Raw genomic sequence first — 25155 nt, 5'->3', positions numbered from 1 at the left:
GCCTTCTCGGAGCCCGACGCAGAAACTTGTTGCAACAAACAGGCGACCGCGGGTGCCCCTAGCAGCCAGCGGCGGAGTGGGTGGGCGGGCGAGAGGGAGGGGAAGGCTGGCGGACGCCGCAGCGAACTGGTGGGCAGACCCGGAGTCGCCGCGTAAGCGGGGCCGGCTCAGTGCGGTGCGGCAGGCGCGGCTGTGCGGCAGCGGAAGTCCTTTGTTGCAGCACAGTCCCTGGCAGAGCCAGAACCTCTCCGCGCAGCCCAGCCCGAGCGCCGCCGCCACTGCAGCTCGCGGCCCCTTCGCCTCCGCCCGCCTTTCCGCGGCTGATTTGCCTTAAACTCCCTAAAACCTCCGCAGCCCCGGTTCCTGTTGCGGCCGGTGAGTATTTGCCAGTTGTGGGGCTATTTGCGCAACTTTGGGCCGGGCCGGAGGGCGGCGGACCGCAGGCCTGGCGGAGTGCGGAGCCGGAGCGGCGCCGACCCGTGCGGGGAGCCGGAGCGCGGAGGACGCGCGGCGAGGACCCGGCGACGGGCGGCTGCCGGGCCGCCTGCTCGACCCCGCCGCCCGCCGGCGCGCCTGGTCCGGGACGTGCGGCCTCCGTGGGTCGGAGGCGAAGCCCCCGCGGAGACTAGTTCCCAAATTAGTTACCTTCTTTTCCCTTTCTTTCTCTGCCTTTATTTTTTTGAGGGGGGAGGGGAGGTGTAGACGGGAGGCGGGAGGACCCGGTTGATTGACGTGCCCAGAGCCCGCTTCTCTCAACTTACAGCTGCGGCTCCTGGGCGGGTGGGAGGGGAAGTGTCCCGGAGCCGAGGCCGCAGACTTGGGCGCGCTCCGAGGGAGGAGGCGTAAGAGCCGTGCAAATTCTTGCCACGCTCTTTCCCACCTCCTCTTATCGGCACACACGGTTTTTTGTTCAGTAAAAAGTGGTAGGTCTCGGGTTTGGGAATTTTAAGTGGAAAAGATCTGTTTCCTGGGAAGAAAGTGCTTTCGCTTCCAGTGGTGGGCGCTTACTAAGAAGTTCTGTTAGTGGTCGGTACATGTGTTGGACGTAGATTGGGAGTCGTTACCGCTAAAATATGTAGGCTTGGGTCTGAGCTCAGCCACCCTCGCAGTCTCCGTTTCTACCTAAGCAACGCGTCTACCTGATCTGAAAGGTTGACGTGACATTCTCCAAATTGGAAGTGTCAGGAAGATGTTGGTGAAAGTCCTTGATGTTTTCTGGGGACAGTAGGGCATTTGTATGTGTATAATAATATTCCTAAATGGAGCTTCAGCGTGGTAGGTACGCGCAGATTCTTCCTTGGCTTGAGTGTATTTCCATACAGTATGTATCACGGCAGGAAAACTGTTCCAGGAACAATTTTCTCTTTGACATTCGAACCCAAGGAGTGGTCCCAGGCATTTTGTAGGCGACTTAGAATCAGTTCCTTGAGCTAAAGTTCAAGGCCCTCGGGAGCAGATTTGGTGAAGGATGCAGTTCTGGTGATAACTTCAAAGCAATCACCACCTTGTCCTTTGAAACTGAGAAATTAGATTCTATGACATTTTGTCAGTGCAGATGGATATGATGGGGAGAAATGGAAAGAATTAGGATACAAAAAGGTGAAGTTTGAATGATGGCTGACCATAAGAACCTCAAAACTTTCCTTTTGAATTACTTGCTGGATGTCTAAAAGTCTCAGTAATAATGGAATGGCTTTGGGAGCTAGATGGGGGCTTCCTCATCTTAAACAGAGAAAATTGAAGCATAGTGGAGGTGAAATGCTTTTCTAAAGATTAGTAAAGACAGTCTGCAGTAGCCTTCAGTTAACATCTTATATTCATTTTAAAAGCAGATTTCTCCAGTATGACCAAATTTTCATGGTATAGAATAATTCAGGTTGAGCAGTCTTGCCTGAAGCCTTTCTATTCTTCCCACCCCACTATCATGGCCTGCTTCAGAGGAGGTGGGGGAGCCCTGGTGCCTCATTCTCGGAGAAAAGAGAAACCATGTTTAACCAGGACCTAGCAGGGCTGACCACGCCTCAACCCCTCGCTCTTGACCTTGTGTTTTGATTTCGCTTTTAACGCTGATAAATTTTTGTACTGTTTTCTCATTCTCCTCTTTTGCCAGGCTCTGGGAAAGGTACAGTTCATGGAGCTTTTTAAGGATGTCTGTGTTCCTTGCAGCACCATTTCCCATTCTAATGTGCAGGAGAAAAGAAGGGCCTGCTTTCAGGCCTCTCCTCCCGCCAGGAAAAGTGCTAAGCCTCTGCTGCTAACCTTCTGGCCCAAAGAGGAGGAAACCATTTGGGATAAAAATGCAGAAAGACTACCATAGGTTTTTATTTTTAAGCTACAATCTGTTGTCTTCCAAAAAAAATCAAGGTACATTTGAAAAACATCTGCTTGAGAGGTCACTTTGGTCTGTATAGGATATTTTCTCCTATTTTTTTCTTGTGATAGTATTTTTTACAATAAAATATTGAAATTATTTTTATACTCTTATGTAAACTAAATTAAAAGTGACTCATGTCTGTTTTTCTCAAAATGGAAGTTATTATAAAATCCATGCTCTTTGTAAAAATTTAACCTATACTGAAGTACATATAGTACAAAAATGAAAGTCATTCTGACTCCCACTCCCCAGAGATAATCACTGTTAACGGTCAATTCCTTGTTTAAAACCCGAGAAGGCAACATTTGATCATAACTGTGCTGCTGTGTGTGCTTCCCCCTGCCTAGGGATGGCCTAGATGATTCATGGGCTCATGTTCTCTGTACACTGCTCTGGTTGGTAAGAATGGGCCAGGTGGAGGGAAAGGGAATGTTTTGCATTGGGCTGATTTAAAACTCTATGATTAAGTAACAGACATGAGAGTTTACATATAACAGGATGGCTATTTTAGGTTTGTCCTTATGAAGTACTTATTGTAGCTTGGTGGGCTAGTTCTCACACTTTTTTTATGTTAATGTTGATGTCCAGCCTCTGATGGGTTGATTTATACCGACTAAACTCATTTAAACAAAATCCTCACATTTTTAGAGAGTTACATAATTTATAGTTGGGAAGGAGTTGATATATTTGTCATGACCACTGCTGATATGGGATGAGTTCCTCTTGATCAATATCCAGAGGTAGCTTGCCAAACATCAAGGAAAGGAAATTAGAGGAAAGAAGGGGATTAATTACTGTGTGGTTTTCAGATGTGGCATAGAAGGAGATGGTACATAGTTAAGATAGATTTCTAAGTATGTGACATGTATAGTCATTTGTCTAGTAACTACAAGAGATCTTAGTCAAAATACAGAATCTTTTACTCCTTAGCCTGGTATATTCGAGAAGACGGAACTGTGAAGTAGTTGACGATGTTCTGAAAACAAAGCCCCAAAATGGTACATAGAAGTTTAATCACAACATTGATTTGAGGGTGTTGGGGACATGGGTGTTTTTTACACTACTCTGCTATGAGTTGAAAATAGTTTTTGAAATAAAAGTGGAAAATTAAAGAATTAAATCACCAACCAGATTTTCTGTTCGTTGTGTATGGGGGATGCATGTAATCCTTGTTAGAGATAACAGAAGAGCTCCATCCCCACTTCACATCTTCAGTATTGGAGGAGGGCTTGCTCTGAGGCACAGCGGGAGTCAGCAGATGGAAGAGGGGATGGGGAAGGGGCTGGGCATTCTACCTGCAATATGGGGCTGTATGAGAATGGGGTGACTCTGGGAGGCTTAGAATGTCCCAAAGGGACACCAGTTAATAGTCATTGCCAGAGAGAGTGTTGTCTGGTTTATAAAAACTGAAACTCAGGGCTCTGAATCAAAAACGTCAAGAGTCTGAGTCCCATCTTCTACTTACATGATGAGCACTTAAGTATCAACCACTAAACCTGTTTCCTCATTCACAAAATGAGGATAATAAAAATACCTGCCTCAAGGTTGTTGTGAGAATCATTTATATAATGTGTGGGAAATTGCTTTGTAAATTTTTTACCACTGCATGTATAAAAGTTGCCGATTGAAATAATGCAAAAAATTGATAAGCAAAATAAAACTTGACTACTTCAAAATTTATTCATTCAAAAATTGATCACATATCAACTAAATGTGAGGCAGCTGTCAGAGGCTCAGGGGATTCGGTGATGACTAAGACCATACCCTGATCTCAAAGAGCTCACAGCAGAGCAGGGCGGCCGCGTAATTATCTTCCCTGCTGTGAGTGCGGTGACAGAGCATCCCAGTTTGGATGACACGTTATTTGTCACTGGATACTTGTAGGTATAGGCTGTTTTGGAAGCTCAGAAGAGAGGCATCTGCCTCACCCTGGGATGAGAAGAAACTTCCTGAAAAGAGTGAGCTGGACATCAAAAAGGTTCTAAGCAAAGGGAATAGCTTATATGAAAACACGAAGGGTTTTGCTGTGTTAGGTGCTTTGGGATGAGGGAGAAAAATAGATTTAAGGCTTAAAAATGGAGTTAAGTTTCTTAGAATGAACACGCTTTTTATGATACTCTTTTTATTGGTTTCATTTCATTGACTTTTAATTAGGGTAAAACTGTGAAGTTTTCAGGATTTTGGTTAGAATTAAACATTGGAGCTACAAAATTGGAAACAATACAATTTAAATATATGTGTGGATCTGCTGAAAGAAGGAAACTGGGTAGTCCTGTCGTAGAGAGCTGCCTCACCAGTTATTCATTCAGCAACATTTACTGAATACTGATTATGTTGCAGAGAAACGAACAAGCCAAAGTCCTTGCCTTCAAGTTGCTCATAATCTAGTGGGGAGACCAACATATAGATAATTCTGGTAACCGATTCTTATTTAGCACTTACTTCCTGATGGACACTGCCTTACAATAACTCTATATGCTAGGAAGGATTACCATCCCCATTCTCAAATGAGAGAATTGAGGCACAAATGGGTTAAGCAGCCTGCTCAAGGTCACACACCTAATAAGTGGCAGAGCCAGGATTTGAACCCAGGCGGTCTGGTTAGTCTCTGCTTTAACACCTACTTTATGTTGCTGTTCTGATGATTAAAATATAGTATAATAAGTGCAGAATAAGATAATACACAAAGTAATATCAAAACCTAAAATAGTGGGAGAGAGAGATGTTAGAGAAGACTTTCTGGAGGAGGTGATAAACTGATTCTTAAATGATATGTGGGAGGTTCGTTCAGACAGAAGACCCAATCAGCATGGATAAGAAATGCATGAAGTATAATGGGGGAGGGGGGGTGGCGAGCAGTTTTACTTTGCTTGAACACGAAGTTTAAAGCAGGAAGTAAGACTAGGTGGGTGGCCATGGAGGGCTTTGTATGCCTTGCTAAGGAGTTTGTCCTTTAGCTTGAGGATATGTGAAGGAAACCATAGAAGGTTTCAGCAGGAGAATGATATGGTCTGATTTTTATTCATTATGGATCATCTGAGGGTGAAGGATGGATTTGAGGGACCAGTTAAGGAGCCTGTTGTAATAACTCAGGAGTGATGATAGAGGCCTCAGTGGGGCAGGGAAGGTAGGGATGGAACAGAGGGATAGATTTGAGAAATATTTAGTGAGAAAATTGACAAAACTTAACAGTTAAATATGAGGGAGAAGTCCTAGGTGACTCCCAAGTAGCATGGTGCATGGCTATGCCAGGTGAGACAGAGAATAAAGGGGAGGAGCAGTCTTAGGTGGATCTCAGACAAAGTCACAGAGTGAGTACTTTGGAATAGATAAAAGTTCCACAAAATGAACCCTAAGAATGCGAACGCCACGTGCAAAAAGGGACTTCCTGGTGAAGCTGTTTTTTTGCTGAGAGAAGCCTACTGTTCACACAGTGCCCTCTGGTGGTCAGAAGATGCCATGTTGCCTCTAGGAGGAACAGAAAAAATGTAGAGACTCCTTGGATTAAATACTTTTCCTCCTCCTCTCCTAGAGGGAGAGAGGAATATTTTGGAAGCCACTCTGTTCCCTTTGCCTTCTGTGTAGATGAATTCATTTCCCAGACCCATAATGCAGCTGAACTACAGAAACACCCCACTTATTCAGAAGTTATTTGGTTGGCAACCTCAGCTATCCAGTGCCCTGGGCTGAAGCAAAAGAGTAAGGCAATCGTTGCCTATCAACAATTAAAATAAATAAAGTGCAGGAATTAAAACCTTATCCTACTTATAGAACACTTCCCAGGTCCTCACAGGAAATTATGTAGATTCCGTTTCCATGGGTTTTTGTCTAATTTCATGACCCATAATAGACTGAAATGGTGGGCAGCAAGAGATCAGCACACCTTTTAGAAGTGACAGCTGTTGGCCTGACAAGCAAGGAGACAGAAGAATACTAACCAGCCGACAAACCACAGTCTCCAAAGCATAACGGGCTCAGGCCATTTTGTGTAGGTGCAAACAACCCTTACTAATCAGCTCCTGTGTTTCAGCAAAACATCAATGATGCAGAGGAGAAAGCGGCCAGCCAGGTGTGCTGTACGTGGGGCTGCAGTTAGAATAGCAGGAGGAGCCTGGGACCAGGATTAAGGAGACCAGCGTCCTATGCTGTCAGCCACCAAAACTAAATATGACCTCGAGCATCACTTAACCTCTCAGGGCCTCAGTTTGTTTTCTCGTCTATAAATCATCGGGTTGAACTTGACCACTTAGTAAAGTTCTATGAACTATGTTCACAATGATGACAATATTTAAGAAAAATTGTATTATCCTCAGACTGAAAAGACAAACATTTGTCATCTCTAATTTATGCAAGAGTCCTGTGAGGAGTATGGTTATCTCTATTTTACAGATGAGAAAAGCAGGCTTAGAGAGGTAAAGAAGTTTCCTTGCAGCTAAATAAGTGGTGGAGCTGGTAATCAAATCTATCGGCTCTTATTTAATACTTTGATTTAGCAAGCATGCATGAAGTGCCGACTATGTGGGAAGACTGTGCTAGGCAGAGGGAACACCACGGCCATTAAGCCTCGTCCCCGACCTTGAGTTCAGTGTAGTAGGCATTGCTGCATAGTACCTCTGTTAGTGTTAATGACAATACAGCACTGTGAGGACATTACACAGCTACATTAGGGTTTTTAAAGACTTTAGGGTGTGAGCATGGAACAGAGCCACCATTTATAGCATTGTTTCTATGGGAATATGTGTTTCAAGTTCCAAATAACTAACTTAAAAATAAAGTTTTGGAACATAACCCAATTATAAGTTTAGAACTTCCTATATTAAGTATTGAATTTGCAGTCTAATAATCAGCCAGAATGTGTGTTCTAAAAAGTGAATAAAATTTTCTAAACTTGATCATGGCTGTCATTTAAGTGCCTTGAAGTAAAAACTTTTATTTTTAGGAGCCTGTACAACTGGTTCTTTCTGGAAGTTTCAAGGAGAAAACCTAAAGACTTTAATTAAATTTAGAAATTGCATGTATACCCCAGAAAATGGTATTCTAGGAAAGAAGGTTGCCAAGGTGACCTTATTTTTATAGGTGACAAAATCGTTAAGGCCATGATCTCAGGCTCAAGAGTCATATTGCTTGTGTTCTAATCCCGCCAAATCCTCTGTGGCCTTAGGAAGGTTATATCATTGTGTGCCTCTGTTTTCTTATCTGGAAAGTGGATCTTAAAACAGTACCCTACTTTGTAGGGTACACATATTTACATGCATACATATGTATGTATATATAATACATATGTGAGAGAGATATATATACACACACATCTGCTTAGACTAGAGCCTGGCACATTGATAGTAAGCCTTAACAAATGTTAGCTATTCATATTATTGTTGTTCATATTACAGCTGTCATTTACCCTACCTTCATAACCTTCATCTACCAATCTAGTAAAGCAAATCTGCCTTTCCTCCCATTACCTTCCCAAGCTTTTGTTTATGCTGCTATGTTTCCCTCCCCAGTTGTTTACATACACACCTATACAGATACCTCAAATACCTTTCTCCTTTCTATTTTTCTCTATCCTATTCTTTCATCATGGCTTCACTCAAATCCTACATCCTTCCTAAAGCCTACTGTTCTAGTACAGTTCATGCTTTTCTTTTTCTAAACTCTTGCTGAACTTTGTTCAATATAATTTAGTACTTAATTATTCTCAAATTGCTTCTTGGTTTAAAATTTAATCCCTCGTATGTAATTAGCTCTCTTGTATGCCATCCTTCTCCACCCTCCGCCTCAATGTTTGATGTGGTGTTAGGAACATGGAGGTATTCAATACATTCTGATACTCTGATTTATCAACATGAGAGAATCCTTTCCTTACATTTCAGGCTTCTCAAAAAGATAGTCTATAACCCTCAAATTAAATCCATATACATCCATTCAATCATGTAAGACATAGAAATAGGTATGGAGAAATGAATATATATATATATACACTTAACTGTCCTTTGGGGTCTAGAGGTGAATGTTAGTAGTTCAAAGATTGGGATGCTGAATTGACAGTGTGATGCGAGGCTCTGCAAGTCGTCTTCAGGGGCCTCTGTGGTAATGGAAGTCTATGACACAAATTTGGGGGTGATTATTTGCCTTACAGGAGTCACTCCAAAATTCCTTTAAGTTACTTCTTCATTCATTTTATATGCTTATTTATAGACCTTTAAATTATCATTTGACTAAGGCAAGGGCAAAAGAAACTTCCAGCAAAACTGTTTTTTCCAATTGAAGAGATTTAGCAGTGAAGGAAAAATATTTCTGAAAACTTACTATGTCAGTGAGAAATTGACTGCATTGGCTTACACAGTATAATTTAGGGAGCACATCTGCTGAATAAGACTAGATGTACAGATACAGATACAACCACATTACAGAGAGAATGCAGATGGGAGGAGTCACTTGTGCAAGAGCACCTGCCAGTAACCCCTGTCTGTATTGAGGACCCATGCCCGGTCCTTGTTGAGTGTTCTTTGCAGAAGGGCACAGTGCATAGTACCAAGTGGTTAGTACGCCTCTGCGTGGTCAGGAGTCCTAGTACCTGCTTTACCACAGTTAACTATACCCTTGATACATTGTTAGCTGCCCTAGATCTTTGCCATGCTTCTATGAAGTAAGAATGTTGGATTAGATTAGATCTCTCTAAGCTCTAAATGTCGATCGATGAATATCTAAATTACTTAATATGCTTAATGTGCTTGGTGGCTGTTTTTAAATTTGAGATGAGCTGGTAATCTTTCAAACTAAAATTTTAAAAATCCAGTGTAGAATGTTTTGCATCACCTAACTCCTTATTCTTCCTAGAGAGCCGCATGCACACTGGCTGTCCTGCCAGCCTCAGGAGAACCCTGGGCTCTGGCTCACACTTGAAGTTTCTGCTCTCAGCCCCAGCCCTGGACTTCCAGCTGTAGTAAACTTGTTCTGCCAGTGATGCATCTAGTGACACGAACAGGAACACTCAGAGATTTCGTTATAAAAACAAAGACAGTGGAAATACAGCAGTCCTTTTATTTAAAAGTTTACAAGCGGGTCCGGCCCTGTGGCGTAGCAGTTAAGTGTGTGCACTCCGCTGCTGGCGGCCCGGGTTTGGATCCTGGGCGCGCACCGAGGCACCGCTTGTCCAGCCATGCTGTGGTGGGGTCCCATATAAAGTGGAGGAAGATGGGCACAGATATTAGCTCAGGGCCAGTCTTCCTCAGCAAAACGAGGAGGATTGGCAGATGTTAGCTCAGGGCTGATCTTCCTCACACGCACAAAAATATATATATAAAAGTTTGCAAGCTTTACTATAACATAAAGATCACTAACTTTTATCTGGTACATTAAGGATATCAAAGAGTTGAAAAGAGAACGAACTTCCTTTGAAATTTGGGTGAAATGGTTGTTTAATAAAAGTGAATGAATTATAAAAATTTTAATGCAAAAATTATTCTCAAGAGATAAGCTAAAAGTCTCACAGGAATTTAGATCCCTCACCCCTGACTCCACTCCCTGCCCTTTTTTTTTTTTTTTTTTTTGGTGTTATTTAGCTTTCTTAAAGCTTTTCTGAATGAGGTGTAACAAGAACACAATTGCTGGTATTAATGTGTGAATGATTGCTATTAAAAGTTACTCCACCTAAATTCAGTTTTACTCAGAACTCGGACATTGCCTAAATTTAGTTTTACTCAGAACTCGGACATTTCCTAAATTCAGTTTTACTCAGAACTCTGATATTTGCATAATAACATTGATGAAACCGCAGCTCTAGGTCAGCCTAGAAGCTGTAGTGTTAGCATTAATTTTAGACACAGTACCTGTTCAGCTTCCAGCTCTGTGAGGGGAAGACAGAAATGTAGAGGGACACGTGGAGGCGGTGGGCTTCTGCCTGACCCGAGGTCTTGTCCTCTCCCCTCAGCACGATGCCTTCTTCCGTAGAGTAGGCACTTCACTGAATGAAGTCACCAATCTAGAAGAAGTCAGAATTCTCCTCAATGATGTACCCTTGAGATTACAGAATACCCGTGCTATTGCTGATTCTCCGTACTTTATACAGTGCCTGGTACACCGAGTACTCAATAAATATTTGTTGAATTAATAAATGTGCATTAAAAATGCTATCGATGCTCTTATTTGTTTTAGTGTTTTGTTTATGTTAACAGAATGCATACGTTTTCACTAATTTAATTGAATTGTGACTGTAGCTAGAGGTGCCTATCATATTGGTCTTCTGTGTAGTTGCATTAATATTGGTTGCTGATGATAAAACTCCTTTTCATTTAGATTAGAAGGGTCTTTGGAACTTTTAAGCTCTTTGTGTCATTATTTCAAGCATAAGATATTTAAAACTTGAATGTTTTTACAGATTAACAGCTGGCTTTCACACTGTCGGACTCCTATTTGGAAGGAAACTTTAAGGTTATCTAGTCCAGCTTACCTCTTTATGCTTCAGTAAGCATCACTGCCACCACAACTGCAACTGTTAATCTGTTAATTGTCACATGCCAAGCACGGTATACGTTTTACACATTGCGTCTGTGAATCCTCGTGTTTGATGTGTTATTTGAGGTATTATTATCTCCACTTTGACCATTCAGGAAACTTCGGTCAATGAGGATAAACAAGTTACCCAAGGTGGCAAAGCTAGACTGGAACTCAGGTCTGTCTGATCCACAGCCCGTGCCCTTTTCGCTGTACCATCCCGTCCTCACGACATTTCGGCTCTGCTTGCCTACAGGGCATTCATTATCCTCTGAACAACTTTGTTTCATTTTCAAAAAACTTATTGCTAGAGAAAAGTTTTTGAGATAATATCTATCCCTCTGCCTCTTTCTCTTTATTCTCTGAATCCTACAAAATGACTATAGGCCTAGAAATCTCATCCTACATAAAATGGGCTTGTGTGGGTTTTTTTTTTCTTGATTTTTTTTTCATTCTTTGAATAAGGTTTTGTTGTTGTTTGGATTTGTTTTACATAATTGTAATTGTTACATAATTTTTATCCTCTATTTACAGGTTTCCATCCTGAAACTTTTCTCATTTTCTTTTACAGTCTTCATTCATGAATATAATTTTTAAAGGCCACAGGACAGTGAATTTTAGGGAGTGGATTTATCTTGGTTTACTTACAACTCCCTTATTACCAGGCATTTCAAATTATACATAACACATTGATGAATATCTTTGTGCATACATTGCATTTTGTATTTAGGTACATACTGAACGTGATTCCTCACAGTCTGGGTACAGATAGCTGAGTTACAAAAGGTGGACATATTGCAAGGTTGACTTGAAATAGTTGATCTGGCTTACAGAAAAAGCACAATGGTTGCAATTTTAAGAAGGCAGTAGGTCTCATAAGCCACCTTCATTTCACCAGATGCACATCGCTGGTTATGCAGCTCTATGTCGTCAGGCAGGAAGAGGAGGCAGGTGGGTCTTTAGGCGGTGGGGAAGAGGGGCATGTGATCCACGTGTGATCTATGATGAGATGAAGAACAAGTGGAAGTAAATAAACTTAGGTCCTCTCTTAATTACCACTGCAGGGACTGAAGAGTTTGGGGACTGAAGAGTGAACATTTTATTCCTCTGAACAGCTTGTTAAATGTTCTTTTTATGTTCAAATTGCGTAGGGACTTGTTTTTAAGTAGAAGATGGATTCTGAAGTTTTATGTATACAGATTAAAAATTAAGGCTAAAATTGGATCTTATTTTTGCTTTCTAATATAATAGATAGGACTTCCAGTGCTTTTCATATTTTTCTCTTCTTTCATCTTTATCCAAAGTCAACTCCATACATTAGAAATACTTATAGTGTCTACCATATGTCGTTAAGTGAAGAAAACTAGTTGCAAAAAAGTATATATGGGGGCCGGCCCCGTGGCATAGCGATTAAGTGCACACGCTCTGCTGCTGGCGGCTTGGGTTCGGATCGCAGGTGCGCACGGAGGCACTGCTTGTCAAGCCATGCTGTGGTGGCGTCCCATACAAAGTGGAGGAAGATAGGCATAGATGTTAGCCCAGGGCCAGTCTTCCTCAGCAAAAAGAGGAGGATTGGCATGGATGTTAGCTCAGGGCTGATCTTCCTCACACACACACAAAAAGTATATATGATACCATTTAGGTAAAAAAAAAAAAAAAGAAAGAAAACAACAAAAGCAAAACTACATGCCTTGCCCATAGTGGGTACTCAGTGTCTGTTGACTCTGTATGTATACATATAAACAGATCTGAAGATAGACAATCCAGAGTGTTTGCAGAGGTTACCTCTGGGAAGAAGTATGTGACCTAAGGTGTGTTTTTATTCTATGTACTTTTATGTGTGAATTTTCTGCAATGAGCATGTGACTTTTGTATACATTTTTTTTAACATTTAAAAAATGAAGGAGGGCCGGCCCCGTGGCTTAGCGGTTAAGCACGCACATTCTGCTCCTGGTGGCCCGGGTTCAGATCCCGGGCGCACACCGACGCACTGCTTCTCCGGCCATGCTGAGGCTGTGTCCCACATACAGCAACTAGAAGGATGTGCAGCTATGACCTACAACTATCTACTGGGGCTTTGGGGGGAAAATAAAATAAACAAATAAAAATTAAAAAAAAAAAATGAAGGAAAATTCAGTCTAAGGATAGATATCTCCTTCTCAAATAGATCCACTGCTTCCTTATGCCCTAAAGTGCTCACCAAATCAGACAGATGTTCTGACTCTACAGAATTATTGCTTCTCCAATAATCAAGAAAAGAGAAAAGCACTGATCAAACCTCTTGGCTTGGCATTTCCATGTAATCAAGCTGTTTTAAATAGAATTTTTTCCCTGGAAATGTTCAAACATTCAAATATAGAATTATACTTATCTCCTAGCTTCAATAGTTATCAACACATGGCCAATCTTATAACATCTATAGCCCCCACACCTACCCCATGGATTATTTTCAAGCATGTCTTAGATATATCATTTCATCTATAAATACATCAGTATGTATATCTAAAACATAAGGACTCTTTTTTAACACAACCAAAATACCCTCATCACACTTAAAAATGAGCAATAATTCCTTTATATCAATCATCTAAGAAGTTTTTAATACTCTGCAATCCAGTTACTAACTTTCAATTTAGGTTGTTATTTTATTTACTTTCATTGTTCATATCCTTCAAGTACTTTTAAACCTAGTGTCTTCTTTTCTTTCAAATTTAGTATACATTTTTCTCCATAGAGTTGAAATGAAACCAAAATGATGGTTTTTGCTTGTATTTCTTAAAATCAAATGAGAAGCTTAAATAAATGGCTGAGTGTTTTCATATTCAAATTTTAAAAAATGATTCAGGTATATATTATTGAGTTTTGCTACATTAGAATGAAAAACTATTCATACCTTGATTGTAATAGCAAAGTCACACGTCACAAATCATGATCAAAATTATTCTTTTCTTCAAGTACTTTTCTGATATCTTGTCTGACTTTAATATTTTTGTTTTATATAGGTCTCTAATTAATAGAAGATGGCAAAGCCCAGCCACAGCAGCTACGTCCTTCAGCAGCTGAACAACCAAAGGGAATGGGGTTTTCTCTGTGACTGTTGTATTGCAATTGATGACATTTACTTTCAAGCACACAAAGCAGTTCTAGCTGCTTGTAGCTCCTATTTTAGAATGTTTTTCATGAACCATCAGCACAGTACTGCACAACTGAATCTCAGCAACATGAAAATTAGTGCCGAGTGTTTTGATCTTATTTTGCAATTTATGTATTTAGGAAAAATTATGACAGCTCCCTCCAGTTTTGAGCAGTTTAAAGTGGCAATGAACTATCTACAGCTGTACAATGTTCCTGACTGCTTAGAAGACATACAGGATGCAGATTGTTCTAGTTCAAAATGTTCATCTTCTGCTTCTAGCAAACAGAACAGCAAAATGATATTTGGGGTAAGAATGTATGAAGACACTGTGGCTAGAAATGGCAATGAAGCCAATAGATGGTCTGCAGAGCCAAGTTCAACAGTAAATACACCACATAATAGGGAGCCTGATGAAGAGTCTTTACAATTAGGTAATTTTCCTGAACCACTATTTGATGTATGTAAAAAAAGTTCTGTGTCCAAATTATCTACTCCAAAAGAACGTGTGTCACGACGCTTTGGACGGAGTTTTACCTGTGATAGTTGTGGATTTGGCTTTAGCTGTGAAAAATTATTAGATGAGCATGTGCTAACCTGTACTAACAGACATTCATACCAAAACACAAGGTCCTATCACAGAATAGTAGATATTAGAGATGGAAAAGACAGTAATATCAAAGCTGAATTTGGTGAAAAGGATTCTTCTAAAACATTTTCTGCACAGACGGACAAATACAGAGGAGACACAAACCAGGCTGCTGATGATTCAACTTCAACCACTGGAAGCCGAAAAAGTAGCACGGTGGAGTCTGAACTAGCCAGTGAAGAAAAAAGCAGAGCTGCTGAGAGGAAAAGAATCATTATCAAGATGGAGCCAGAAGATATTCCTACAGATGAACTGAAAGACTTTAACATTATTAAAGTTACTGATAAAGACTGTAATGAATCCACTGACAATGACGAATTAGAAGATGAACCTGAAGAGCCATTTTACAGATACTATGTTGAAGAAGATGTCAGTATTAAAAAAAGTGGTAGGAAAACTCTAAAACCTCGGATGTCAATAAATGCTGATGAAAGAGGTGGGTTAGAAAATATGAGGCCCCCTAACAACAGCAGTCCAGTACAAGAGGATACTGAAAATGCATCTTGTGAGCTGTGTGGACTCACGATAACTGAGGAGGACCTGTCATCTCACTACTTAGCCAAGCACATTGAGAATATCTGTGCATGTGGTAAATGTGGACAAATACTTGTTAAGGGTAGACAACTTCAGGAACACGCTCAGAGATGTGGAGAACCCCAAGATCTGACAATGAATGGCTTAGGAAATACCGAGGAGAAAATGGACATGGAAGAGAATCCTGATGAGCAGTCTGAAATAAGAGATATGTTTGTTGAAATGTTGGATGATTTTAGGGACACTCATTTCCAGATAAACAGTATCCAAAAAAAGCAGTTATTTAAACATTCTGCCTGTCCTTTTCGATGTCCTAATTGTGGCCAGCGTTTTGAAACTGAAAATCTAGTGGTTGAACATATGTCTAGCTGCTTAGACCAAGATATGTTTAAGAGTGCCATCATGGAAGAAAATGAAAGAGATCACAGACGAAAGCATTTTTGTAATCTGTGTGGAAAAGGATTTTATCAGCGGTGTCACTTAAGAGAACACTATACTGTTCATACTAAGGAAAAACAGTTTGTTTGTCAGACATGTGGAAAGCAGTTTTTAAGGGAACGTCAGTTGCGACTGCACAATGATATGCACAAAGGCATGGCCAGGTATGTCTGTTCCATTTGTGATCAAGGCAACTTCAGAAAACATGACCATGTACGGCATATGATTTCTCATTTATCTGCTGGTGAGACTATATGCCAGGTCTGCTTTCAGATATTCCCAAATAATGAACAGTTGGAACAGCACATGGATGTTCATCTGTATACATGTGGAATATGTGGAGCAAAATTTAATTTGAGGAAAGATATGAGATCACATTATAATGCCAAGCATTTGAAAAGAACATAAGTGATTTTCTACTGTACTAATGTTTAGTTGATAGCAGAAAAAAACCAAAGCAAAGGATATGAGCTATTTAGAAATTGATTTTATAAGATGAATTGTTGGAAAAAAATTTCAAGGCCCTTTATCTTTAATATTTTTGTTTAGGATCTTAAGTATCTACATTTTAGGTGTTATTAAATGTTTATCATTTTTGTTATTTCTTAATAGAATTCTTTGTTTTTAGTTTGTTTTAGCTATGATTAAAATTATTTTTAAATGTAGACTACAAGTGGTTGTTACCCCTTCAATGACTATTAAACTTTAGTTTTTTATCAATAAGGTGATGATGTCACTACTTCTATGTGTTTTTTTCTTAACATTATCCTGTGAAATTTTAAACCCAAGATCATTGGCCATTCTTGTTTAAATTAAAAAAAAAAATTAAGTAATTAGTTATTGGAAACTATCCCATTTGCTTTTAGCTTTTTTTCTTTTTTCTTTCTTTTTTTTTGTAAGTTGAACAGTGATTTAATGGACACTGTTTATTCCCCCTTCTTATTAATGAAATTCATATTCTTAAATTGACAAGTTTATTAGGTAGGTTAGATGCACTGAATCTAACCTTGAAGGTTGACATGGGCTCAGACTTGGCCTAAAAAGATTGATGGACCTAAGGAAATTCCTATAAATGAATATTTCCTATAATTGATAAAATATTATCATTTAATAATCACATTTAAAACTTATATTAAGTGTAAAACCCAATGACTTTACCTCACTTGAGAAGTTAGTGGGGACAAGTCATTTTGTTTTGTGATATTAAATTTAACTATGATAGTTAATTAAAAAGACATATCTTGTATTCATTTAAAATAATTTAAAATATTCTGATTTCTAAAGTGTGTTAGTTTATCAATTATTTTTGTTTATAAATAGACTTTAATAGCTCTCTAGGAATATGACATCTAAAGGAAAATGATTTTTCACCTTTAAAATTAAATACTTTTGGAACTTACTTTGAGATTTGAGAAAGCTGCCATGTATATTGATAAATCTAATAAAATAAAGAAATCAATTACAGATCTGGTTGTTCTATAAAAGTAGAGTGTGCAAAAAAAAGTCTTTGTGTCTTATACTAAGATTTGGAGAAAATGTGTTATGGAAAATTGCAGTTTATCACCATGCTTTATTATTTTTTTTTTAGGACTACAAAATTTGAGGACTATAAAATAATCACAGAGCATATAAATGGAAAGAGTTTATCATTTTTTAGTTAAATTAGTATTATTCTTAGTTGTTGCTGACACAGGGTCTACATGAATTACATGTGAATTAAATAAAACACTGGCAAAACTAGGTCACCAATAAACACCTATTGAATAGAATGACTTTTAATGTGAATTACTTGCATTGTAATACCCTTCACATAATGAAAGGGATTTTAAATAACTCCTATATTTAAAAGTATAATTTTGTGATTATGAACAGTAATTTAACAGCATTGCTTTTTTGTTTACATCAAATTTTTAAGATATGCAAGTCAAATTTTTGTATACAATTTGCATAAAAGAACTAGTTGCCAAGAGAATTGAGAGACATATGGACTAGCACAGACTTGGTTGAAAGAGAAGTATTAGAGCACAGTGTAAGCTCAGAGATTTGTGGGGATATGTTGAGGTGTTAAGTAAGAATAGGAATAGTACAGAAGCCAGGCAGTATTAAAATAAAATAATGGGAAGTAGAGATGGGGGAAATATACGAAAAGATAAATGAGAAATCAGGAATTTTTTTAAAAGCCACAAGGTTAGCAGAAAAAGCAGGAAAAGTGATTCATCTTAGTCTTGGATACTACTTAACTATCAAGTAGTTAAATCTGAAATGCAACTTAAAATGAAACATGGTGTATATATTACCGATAGGAACCTGATGAAAGTTCTCTAACAAGCCCAGAGACCATCAGAGAACAGTGTAAAGAGAGAAACCCAGACCAAATTTCCAAACTATTTATATAGTATCTTAGTGGACATAATTTTCTTTGGGGTCACTTTTTTCCTTGACTCCCATTAAAATCTATTGCAATGGCTTTCCCACCATTAAAGAACAGGGTTCTTTCTAAATCTACCACTTTACAGAAAAGGATTGTCTATTCCATTAGGAAAGGGGGTTTAATTGGGTGTTTTGACATGTAGTAACAGCCAACAGTTAGCAAGCAAATATATAAACATTAAACAGTCTCTAATTTTACATAACTGAGATGTTTATAGTTTCACAAACCACACCTCATGCTGTTGTTTTCTCTCAGTTTCATGTTACACGGGACACCCACCTTTGTTTTGTTTTGGAACTAGCTACAGGGCAGCACAGTCTTCTTTAAGTATAACGTACAATTTTCTTTATTAAGGCAAAGAGTTCATTTAAAGGCTACTTGCCTTTTAAAACTAGAGGGAATGAAAAATATCCAACACCACTCTCCAACCCAGTATCCTCCCATTTCCCTCCTCTCTCCTGAGGTGGAGCTACAGAGCTGTAACCCCTGACTGTTGCTTCTTGCCCTCCACTGCTCTGAAGACGAATCCAGGTTGTGGAAGCTGCCTGTTCCTCCTGCCTTTATAACTTATATGTGATTAGGCTCCAAATCTAAAAATGAAAGGAAAATCTAGATATATGTGGAATCTTGTTTCTCTTTCTGTCTCACAAACACAGTCTTGCTTAAAGGGCCTTTTGTTTTCCAGCAAGAAATCCTGGAGGAATGGAGTCAGTGCCTAACAAGCTTGCCACCAATTACAGTACAACTCAGATGTTTATTTTTCTTTAGTAAACAGGACTAAGGATCTCAGAGACTAATAAAGCACAACCAAGGCGGCAGTGGATTAGAACTCAGAAATTTGTCTTAATCTCTCCCATATTTTTAAAGTCAAAATATTCAGAGAAATGACACATGAGTAAAATGTTACATGGCTAATGTTTAATGTGTGAAGTTTGAGTACAAAAAAAAAATTAGAAGAAAGAACATAAGATTTCCAGGGGCTAGTTATAAAAATAAAAGAATTAAAATAAGGACAGACTTTGCTAGGGCAGTCAGAGCACCAATTAAAAGGAAAAATAACAGACTGACATGAAAAATCATATTTAAGTACTGTAGTTGAGAACAAAAATATCAACAAGATATAAAAGTTGAATAAAAAACATTTGAACTCTTCTAGGTGAGATGAGTAGAGACTGAATTAATTTGATAAATTAAAATGATTTGATTAGATTATTAGATTAAAGTAATTCAATTAGAGCTATAGAATGCCTAATGAATAATTGTTAGGAATATGCCAAGGATATGCCTAAATACTTGAGATAATATACCAACTTTTATATTCTAAAAAAGTGGGAAGTGGGAAGAAAGGCTGGTAGTGGTTGGCAGCTTTCCCCCTAAACAATGCTTGTTGCTCTATATCACTAGTTAAAGAACTTCCATATTTAATAGATCTCTGGAAAATCCAAAGAATCAATGTAACAAAACTTGTCATTGTTGTTAATAAAAAGCTAAATCAGTACCAACCCAAAGAAAAAAACCTGAATGTCTACGTGCACACGTAGTTGAGAATAAAGAAATTTGGTATATTTCTTAGTTTTACATGGTTTTTATGAGTTTAAATTAAAATTCTTTTTTACTTTTTTGCCAGTAATCTTCTTTGATCAGTTCCTCATCTTTCCTCGGCACCCCCACCTCTGTAACAAAATGCTTCTCAGTGATACACGCTGGTGCTCTGCAGGCACCCTGGCATTAACAATGACTAGGATTCCAGGGTACCAAAAAGCTTGTGGGAACATATCCTTGTGGAATGTCTCCCAGCTCCTTGATCCCCAAAGTGCAGTACACTGGGAGTGACAGGCTGACCGCCAAGGAACTGAAGCAAATAGAGTTATATTTGGTGTTGAGAACTTGAAGCTGCAGCCCAGATTTGGGAACCCATGATCCGTCCTAGGGCTGTCACTTAGTAATCCCAGCATCCATTTAGTTAGCACTCTTTATACTCTGCTCAGTGCTTTACATAGGTAGTTTTAATTAATCCTCACAGCCTTATGAGGTAAGTATCATTCTCATTTTCCAGATGGGGGACCGAGGTTCAGAGAGACTGAGTATTTTTCCTAACATCACACAGAAACTAAATACTAGAGCTGGAATTTGCACCTAGACCTATCTGGTTTCTACATTCTGTACTTAACCACTAAGCTACATACTTCACCTACCAAGAAGTACAAAGAAGGGCCTTTTCAGCCTGTAATAAAGCTCCTATGAGACTCTGTGCTCCTTGTTCATCATCTGTCATCTATGCCTGGTAAGGTAGCTGCTAATAGTGGGTCCTTAAAGAACAAGTTGCGTAATGTGAAAATATGTCAGTTGAAAACAAAACTTTATTTGAATGGGTCATTCAGAATGATGATTTACAAATAAGTACTAAATACTGATATGTTTTAATTTTCCTTTATTTAAACTTAAAACATTTAGTGGTATTGTCAGCCATTTCTTTGGGCCCATTATAGGTGCTCAATTAAAAATTAATTTGAATTCAACTTCTGTATTTCTACCTCTGTGACTCCCCCCCCCCGTTTTCCCTATTCCTGACCTTTATGTTTTAATCTCTCCCACCAATCACCATTTCCTTTTATTGATTAGCAGACTGTTGAGTTGAATAACTCAAATCATTTGAAAATATTCCCAAGAAAAATTAGGACCCCAGAATAACCGGTTTCCTCTTTTTGCCTTAACAGATGATGTGGATAAGAAATTTTCCCTTTCCTGGGCTAAAAAACAAAACAAAATCCCTAATTACCATATTGTGATTGATTCAGTTAAAGTTTACAGAGCAATCTAAGTCTGCTTAAAACAAAAGTTGGTTATTCTAGCCATTTATAATTCAATTTACCAAAAACATCTATGGATTTCTAATGTAAACTTATGAAGACAGTCTTACTTGTAAAAGAAATGAAAGATAATTTCAGGAAACGACAGCTGTATATCCACCCTAACCTAGCAGCAAACTTTTAAAAAATGAATAGTTATTTAATGGTTTAAGTGAAAAAATCCTCCCAATCTAATCTGATTTTAACTTTATGCATCTATTGCCTGATTTCTAAAACCTACACAATAGGTTTTACTACCACTGTATTAAATCTACTACTTGAATGATGTCTCCACCATCTGCCAAATGTTATTAAGTGAGAACAGAAGAACAGGAGGGTGAGATTCCATGGATAATGTTCGTATTATCACTTAGGTGGCTCACTTTCATTTCCTTCTATCAAACTCAAGGACATATTATTTGGTAACATATGGTTAGACTCATACCAAAACCAGATGAAATTTAGCCACTTAGAAATTTATATGCTGGCAAGAGGCAAAAATGCAAGGATTTAGAATGTTTGTGTCTGTGAGTATGGGTAAATATAAATATTAACTAAATGACAATAGCAGCTTGTAAATTCATGCTAATTTTGAACCAATCTAACACTACTTACATATTTATATGCACATGCTTAGTTGACTTTAGCACTAAGAAGTTTAAATCCTATTTAAGTTGTTCCCTTAATACATTCAGGAGAACAAAATCATTGAGGTCCATTAGTTGTGACAGAATTGTTCATCCTTTCTATCAAAACCACCACAGATCACTAGGGGGCAGGAATTCGTTATAATTTCTCATTATCTTACTCATTTGCTGACAAAAAAAATGGTGTGAAGATTACAATTCAGTACTTGGCTCTGAATTGAATGTATCAATGTACTAATCACTCCTGTAATAAGTAAGAAATCACAGCAAACTTTAGGGCCAAAGGATGACAAAAATGGAAAGGACATGATTTCATTTCAGAGTCAGGAATTAATAATTTTATGTGAGAAAATTTGCAACTCTCTGTACTTAACCTATTTGAGAAAGGAATAGAATTAGGTAGACAGCCTATGAAGCCCCCAGTTAAGCTTTGTTTAAAAAGTTGCTATGTTGTTTTTATCCTCCTTAAACCAATTCCTTATACCAATTAGACTCAGCAGAGCTCATTTTTAGATAACAGAAATATAATTCTAAGCATCCAGATGATGAAAGTCATCTTTCCTTTCAAATGCTTTATGTGTTCCCTGATTAGGGGAAAAATATTTTAGGGGAGATAATCCCTTTTTTGAAAAATTAGGGCAAAACATTGCTACAAAAAATATATAATTCTACCCAGAATTACTGGGGCAGGTTAAGAGAGTTATGAACTTAGGACTTTGAAGCAAAACAACTCCTCCTCCGTGTGTGTGTGTGTCTGTGTGTGTGTGTGTACTTTATTTTCATTTGCAGAATGTACAACACTTAATCTTTGAAGAAAAGGTTAGCTTGACGGCTGAAGTCACTCAGTAAAAAGAACATGAGCTTTTAAATGTTTGACCTATGTTTCAATCAGAGATTTGCCGTGCACAAATTAAAGTACATTGTAAAATTATTTTATTTCAAGGCAAACACTTTTTAACTCCTTCCTTCCTCCTTAGTTCCCTCTACCTGGCTGACCTCCTGTCTTCTTTATGTTACTTATTTATGTGCCCTACTCATTCCAGCTTAGGTCATGCAAGAAAAAAAGGTCCCTATAGCTGAAGAATTATATTAATAATAAGAACATCTTATATTTGAAGGGTACTATGAGTTACACTGGGGAAGAAAATAAATTTAAGTTCTAGGAACTATGCTAGTTCTAGGAACCATAGTTTCTAGCTTTAAGCTAAGAACTATGCTAGTTCTAGGAACCATAGTTTCTAGCTTTAAGCTAAGAACTATGCTATGGGAACAAAAGCATTGTTCCCATTCTTTGTTCTATTAACAGTGTGCTGGCCTGGTGCCAAAAGCCATGAAATTCTGACCTAAGAATTATGTTGTATCTTGTAGAGCAGTCAACTTGTAATATTATTTTTCTTGAGTTTTGTTTTTTTCTGTGTGGCAGTGGTGAAATAGGGCCTTCTAAACTACTGGAGAAGTGAGATCTGAATTTGGAGAGGACATGGGGAAGAATCAATCTTCAACAGATAAACTTTAAGTCCAGACCCAGGAATATCAGATCTGAAGTGACACCATCTTTTCTGTCTTCCTGACAAACCTCATCAACCCCAAAAGTTCCAGTTGCAAGGATCCAAGAAAACTCAGGAAAGACCACTTTGGAATCACTTTGTGACAAAACTGATTCACAGTGACTCTCCTAGTATTTGTGGAAAATCCAATAAAGAAAAGTAACTAGAATATTCATATGACATCAGTGGTTAAAGCTACACTAAAATGAAACTTTATATGCTAATTATCATCAAGGGTCCCTTCTAAAATAAAAGGGCTTGCTAGGCTGCTATAAATATATTATAAAGAGAGATAATCACATATCTGTGTAAACACATATATAATTCTAAACTTAAAATAATCTGAATTACAGTTTACATATTATGAAATGTAGTTAGACAATTTAAAAAATTACACCCCCAAATCTGTAGTTTAGAGTATAAATAAAGAGAAGTTGGTACAGAGAAAAAAAAAATGTAAGACCAATATTTTAACAAGAAAAGATAATCTAGTTATTACTCACTGTAATGTAACATTTACCCTTCCTCCTTTTTCACTGTATATACTAGTCACAATTTGATTATTAATATTAATGAAGATTCCTTTTAGGTCTGTTGACTTGAAGGAAAAACAGAAGTGGTATCACTTCAACAGTGGTACATCTTCACAAATCACAGACAACCAAAAAGAATGTATCTTAAGACACATTATTTTCTCCTGAAGTTAGCAACATCACCTAGTAAGGCAGAATGAGTTTCTGTTAAACATTTATTCCTGGTATTAATGTATAATACCATGCTTCTCAGCTTTCAAATTTCGAGATAAAAGTCAACTAAGTATTGAATGAAACAATGGTCAACATGTTTTAAAAAACCTTTCATGGGGAAATGAAATGTTTGGTGAGATTTTAACCTAGCTACAAATACTTTGTTTTATATATGTATATATACTCATATGCACATTTCTTAATTATATGGACCTTATAGCCATATTATTTCCTTATTGTGAATATACTTGTAGTTTTACTTTTGGTTAACTGTGTACCCAATTCCTTATTATTATTATTGTTTCTTGTGCAATATCAAGATGTTATATATTTTCAGAAATGCTTATTTTGTTTTTATGCCTATTTCTTCAAGTGTTTTAATAAGGAGTTGCACAAAGAGATCTAACTTAGAGTATACATAATAGTATATGTAGAAGTCATTTAAAGTCTCTAGCTATAAAGTAGGATGATAACTTGACTATTCATTCTAATAATTAGACTAACAAAAAAATCAGAGACAGAGTTAATTAGAATGTGATAGTGGGTACAGGGGTGAGAAGAGAGAAGAGAAATTCACTAAACACTTCAAATTCATATGAATTCAACTGCTTTAAGAGAAATAAAACAAGTTTAGAGAATTGTTAGACTCCAAAAACAGGCTATAGCTACTTTCTTTTGGAAACATAAGGAAGCATATAGAACTGCAGACTTCTAACAAACAGGAAACAGAAAAGATAAAAGAATATTACCAATAATTAAAGGTGCCAGATCAATATAGTGGAGACTCGACAAATAATTTTTGATTGACTGGTGGTGGAATTAGATTTACAAAGAAATATGGCTTAAATTTTGACTGTACTAAACTACAAATGTAATGAGTTACAATAATTATAAGTGATATAAATGCATTCTATAATGTGATTATTTTCTGTATATTAGTATAAAATAGAGTTATTGCGTTACATAGAGAATTTTTGTTACATTTTTTAATTCATTGCTTTTATCCAATAAAATTTCCTCCTCTATGTTCAGAAGTTAAATTGTCTGTATATTTTATTTATATTGTATTTTTTCAACCTGGCTCTTTTAAAAAATTATTTGAGAAGTTATCACCAACTCCTTCCATTCTCTAATACCAAAATAATAAAGTATCTGATATAATTATGGTGTTCCTGAGCGGCTTAAGAAGTGCACAAAGAGAATTAACTAAAATTCTTATTGCCAAGTCCTGGTTTCTTTCAATATAGAATGATTGGAAAAGTACTATCTCATGGCAAACATAGATGGCAACATATTAATTAGGTTTCCTCA

The 25155-nt window shown here is 37.8% G+C and overlaps 1 protein-coding gene across 2 annotated transcripts; it reads left to right on the top strand.

Annotated features, from left to right (window-relative positions):
* The first annotated feature begins 117 nt into the window (after positions 1-117).
* Positions 118-24759, top strand: ZBTB1 (zinc finger and BTB domain containing 1). 2 transcript variants are annotated; one of them, XM_004426239.3, is made up of 3 exons: positions 118-375; positions 13873-15788; positions 22975-24759. In XM_004426239.3, the coding sequence occupies exons 2-3, from the start codon at positions 13891-13893 to the stop codon at positions 23009-23011; spliced, it is 1935 nt and encodes a 644-aa protein (XP_004426296.1). In that variant the 5' UTR covers positions 118-375; positions 13873-13890; the 3' UTR covers positions 23012-24759. The 2 variants fall into 2 exon arrangements, with proteins under 2 accessions (XP_004426296.1, XP_004426295.1); XM_004426238.3 differs by lacking the exon at positions 22975-24759 and having other exon boundaries at positions 13873-16347.
* The last annotated feature ends 396 nt before the right edge of the window (positions 24760-25155 follow it).

This window comes from Ceratotherium simum, chromosome 24 (genome assembly GCF_057802395.1).
Source record: "Ceratotherium simum simum isolate JZ-2026a chromosome 24, ASM5780239v1, whole genome shotgun sequence".
NCBI lineage: Eukaryota > Metazoa > Chordata > Mammalia > Perissodactyla > Rhinocerotidae > Ceratotherium > Ceratotherium simum.
This window is presented reverse-complemented; position numbering and strand designations above follow the sequence as displayed.

Excerpts from the sequence above, each read along its gene's own strand:
- ZBTB1 (XM_004426238.3), top strand. The coding sequence starts at position 13,891 with ATGGCAAAGCCCAGCCACAGCAGCTACGTCCTTCAGCAGCTGAACAAC.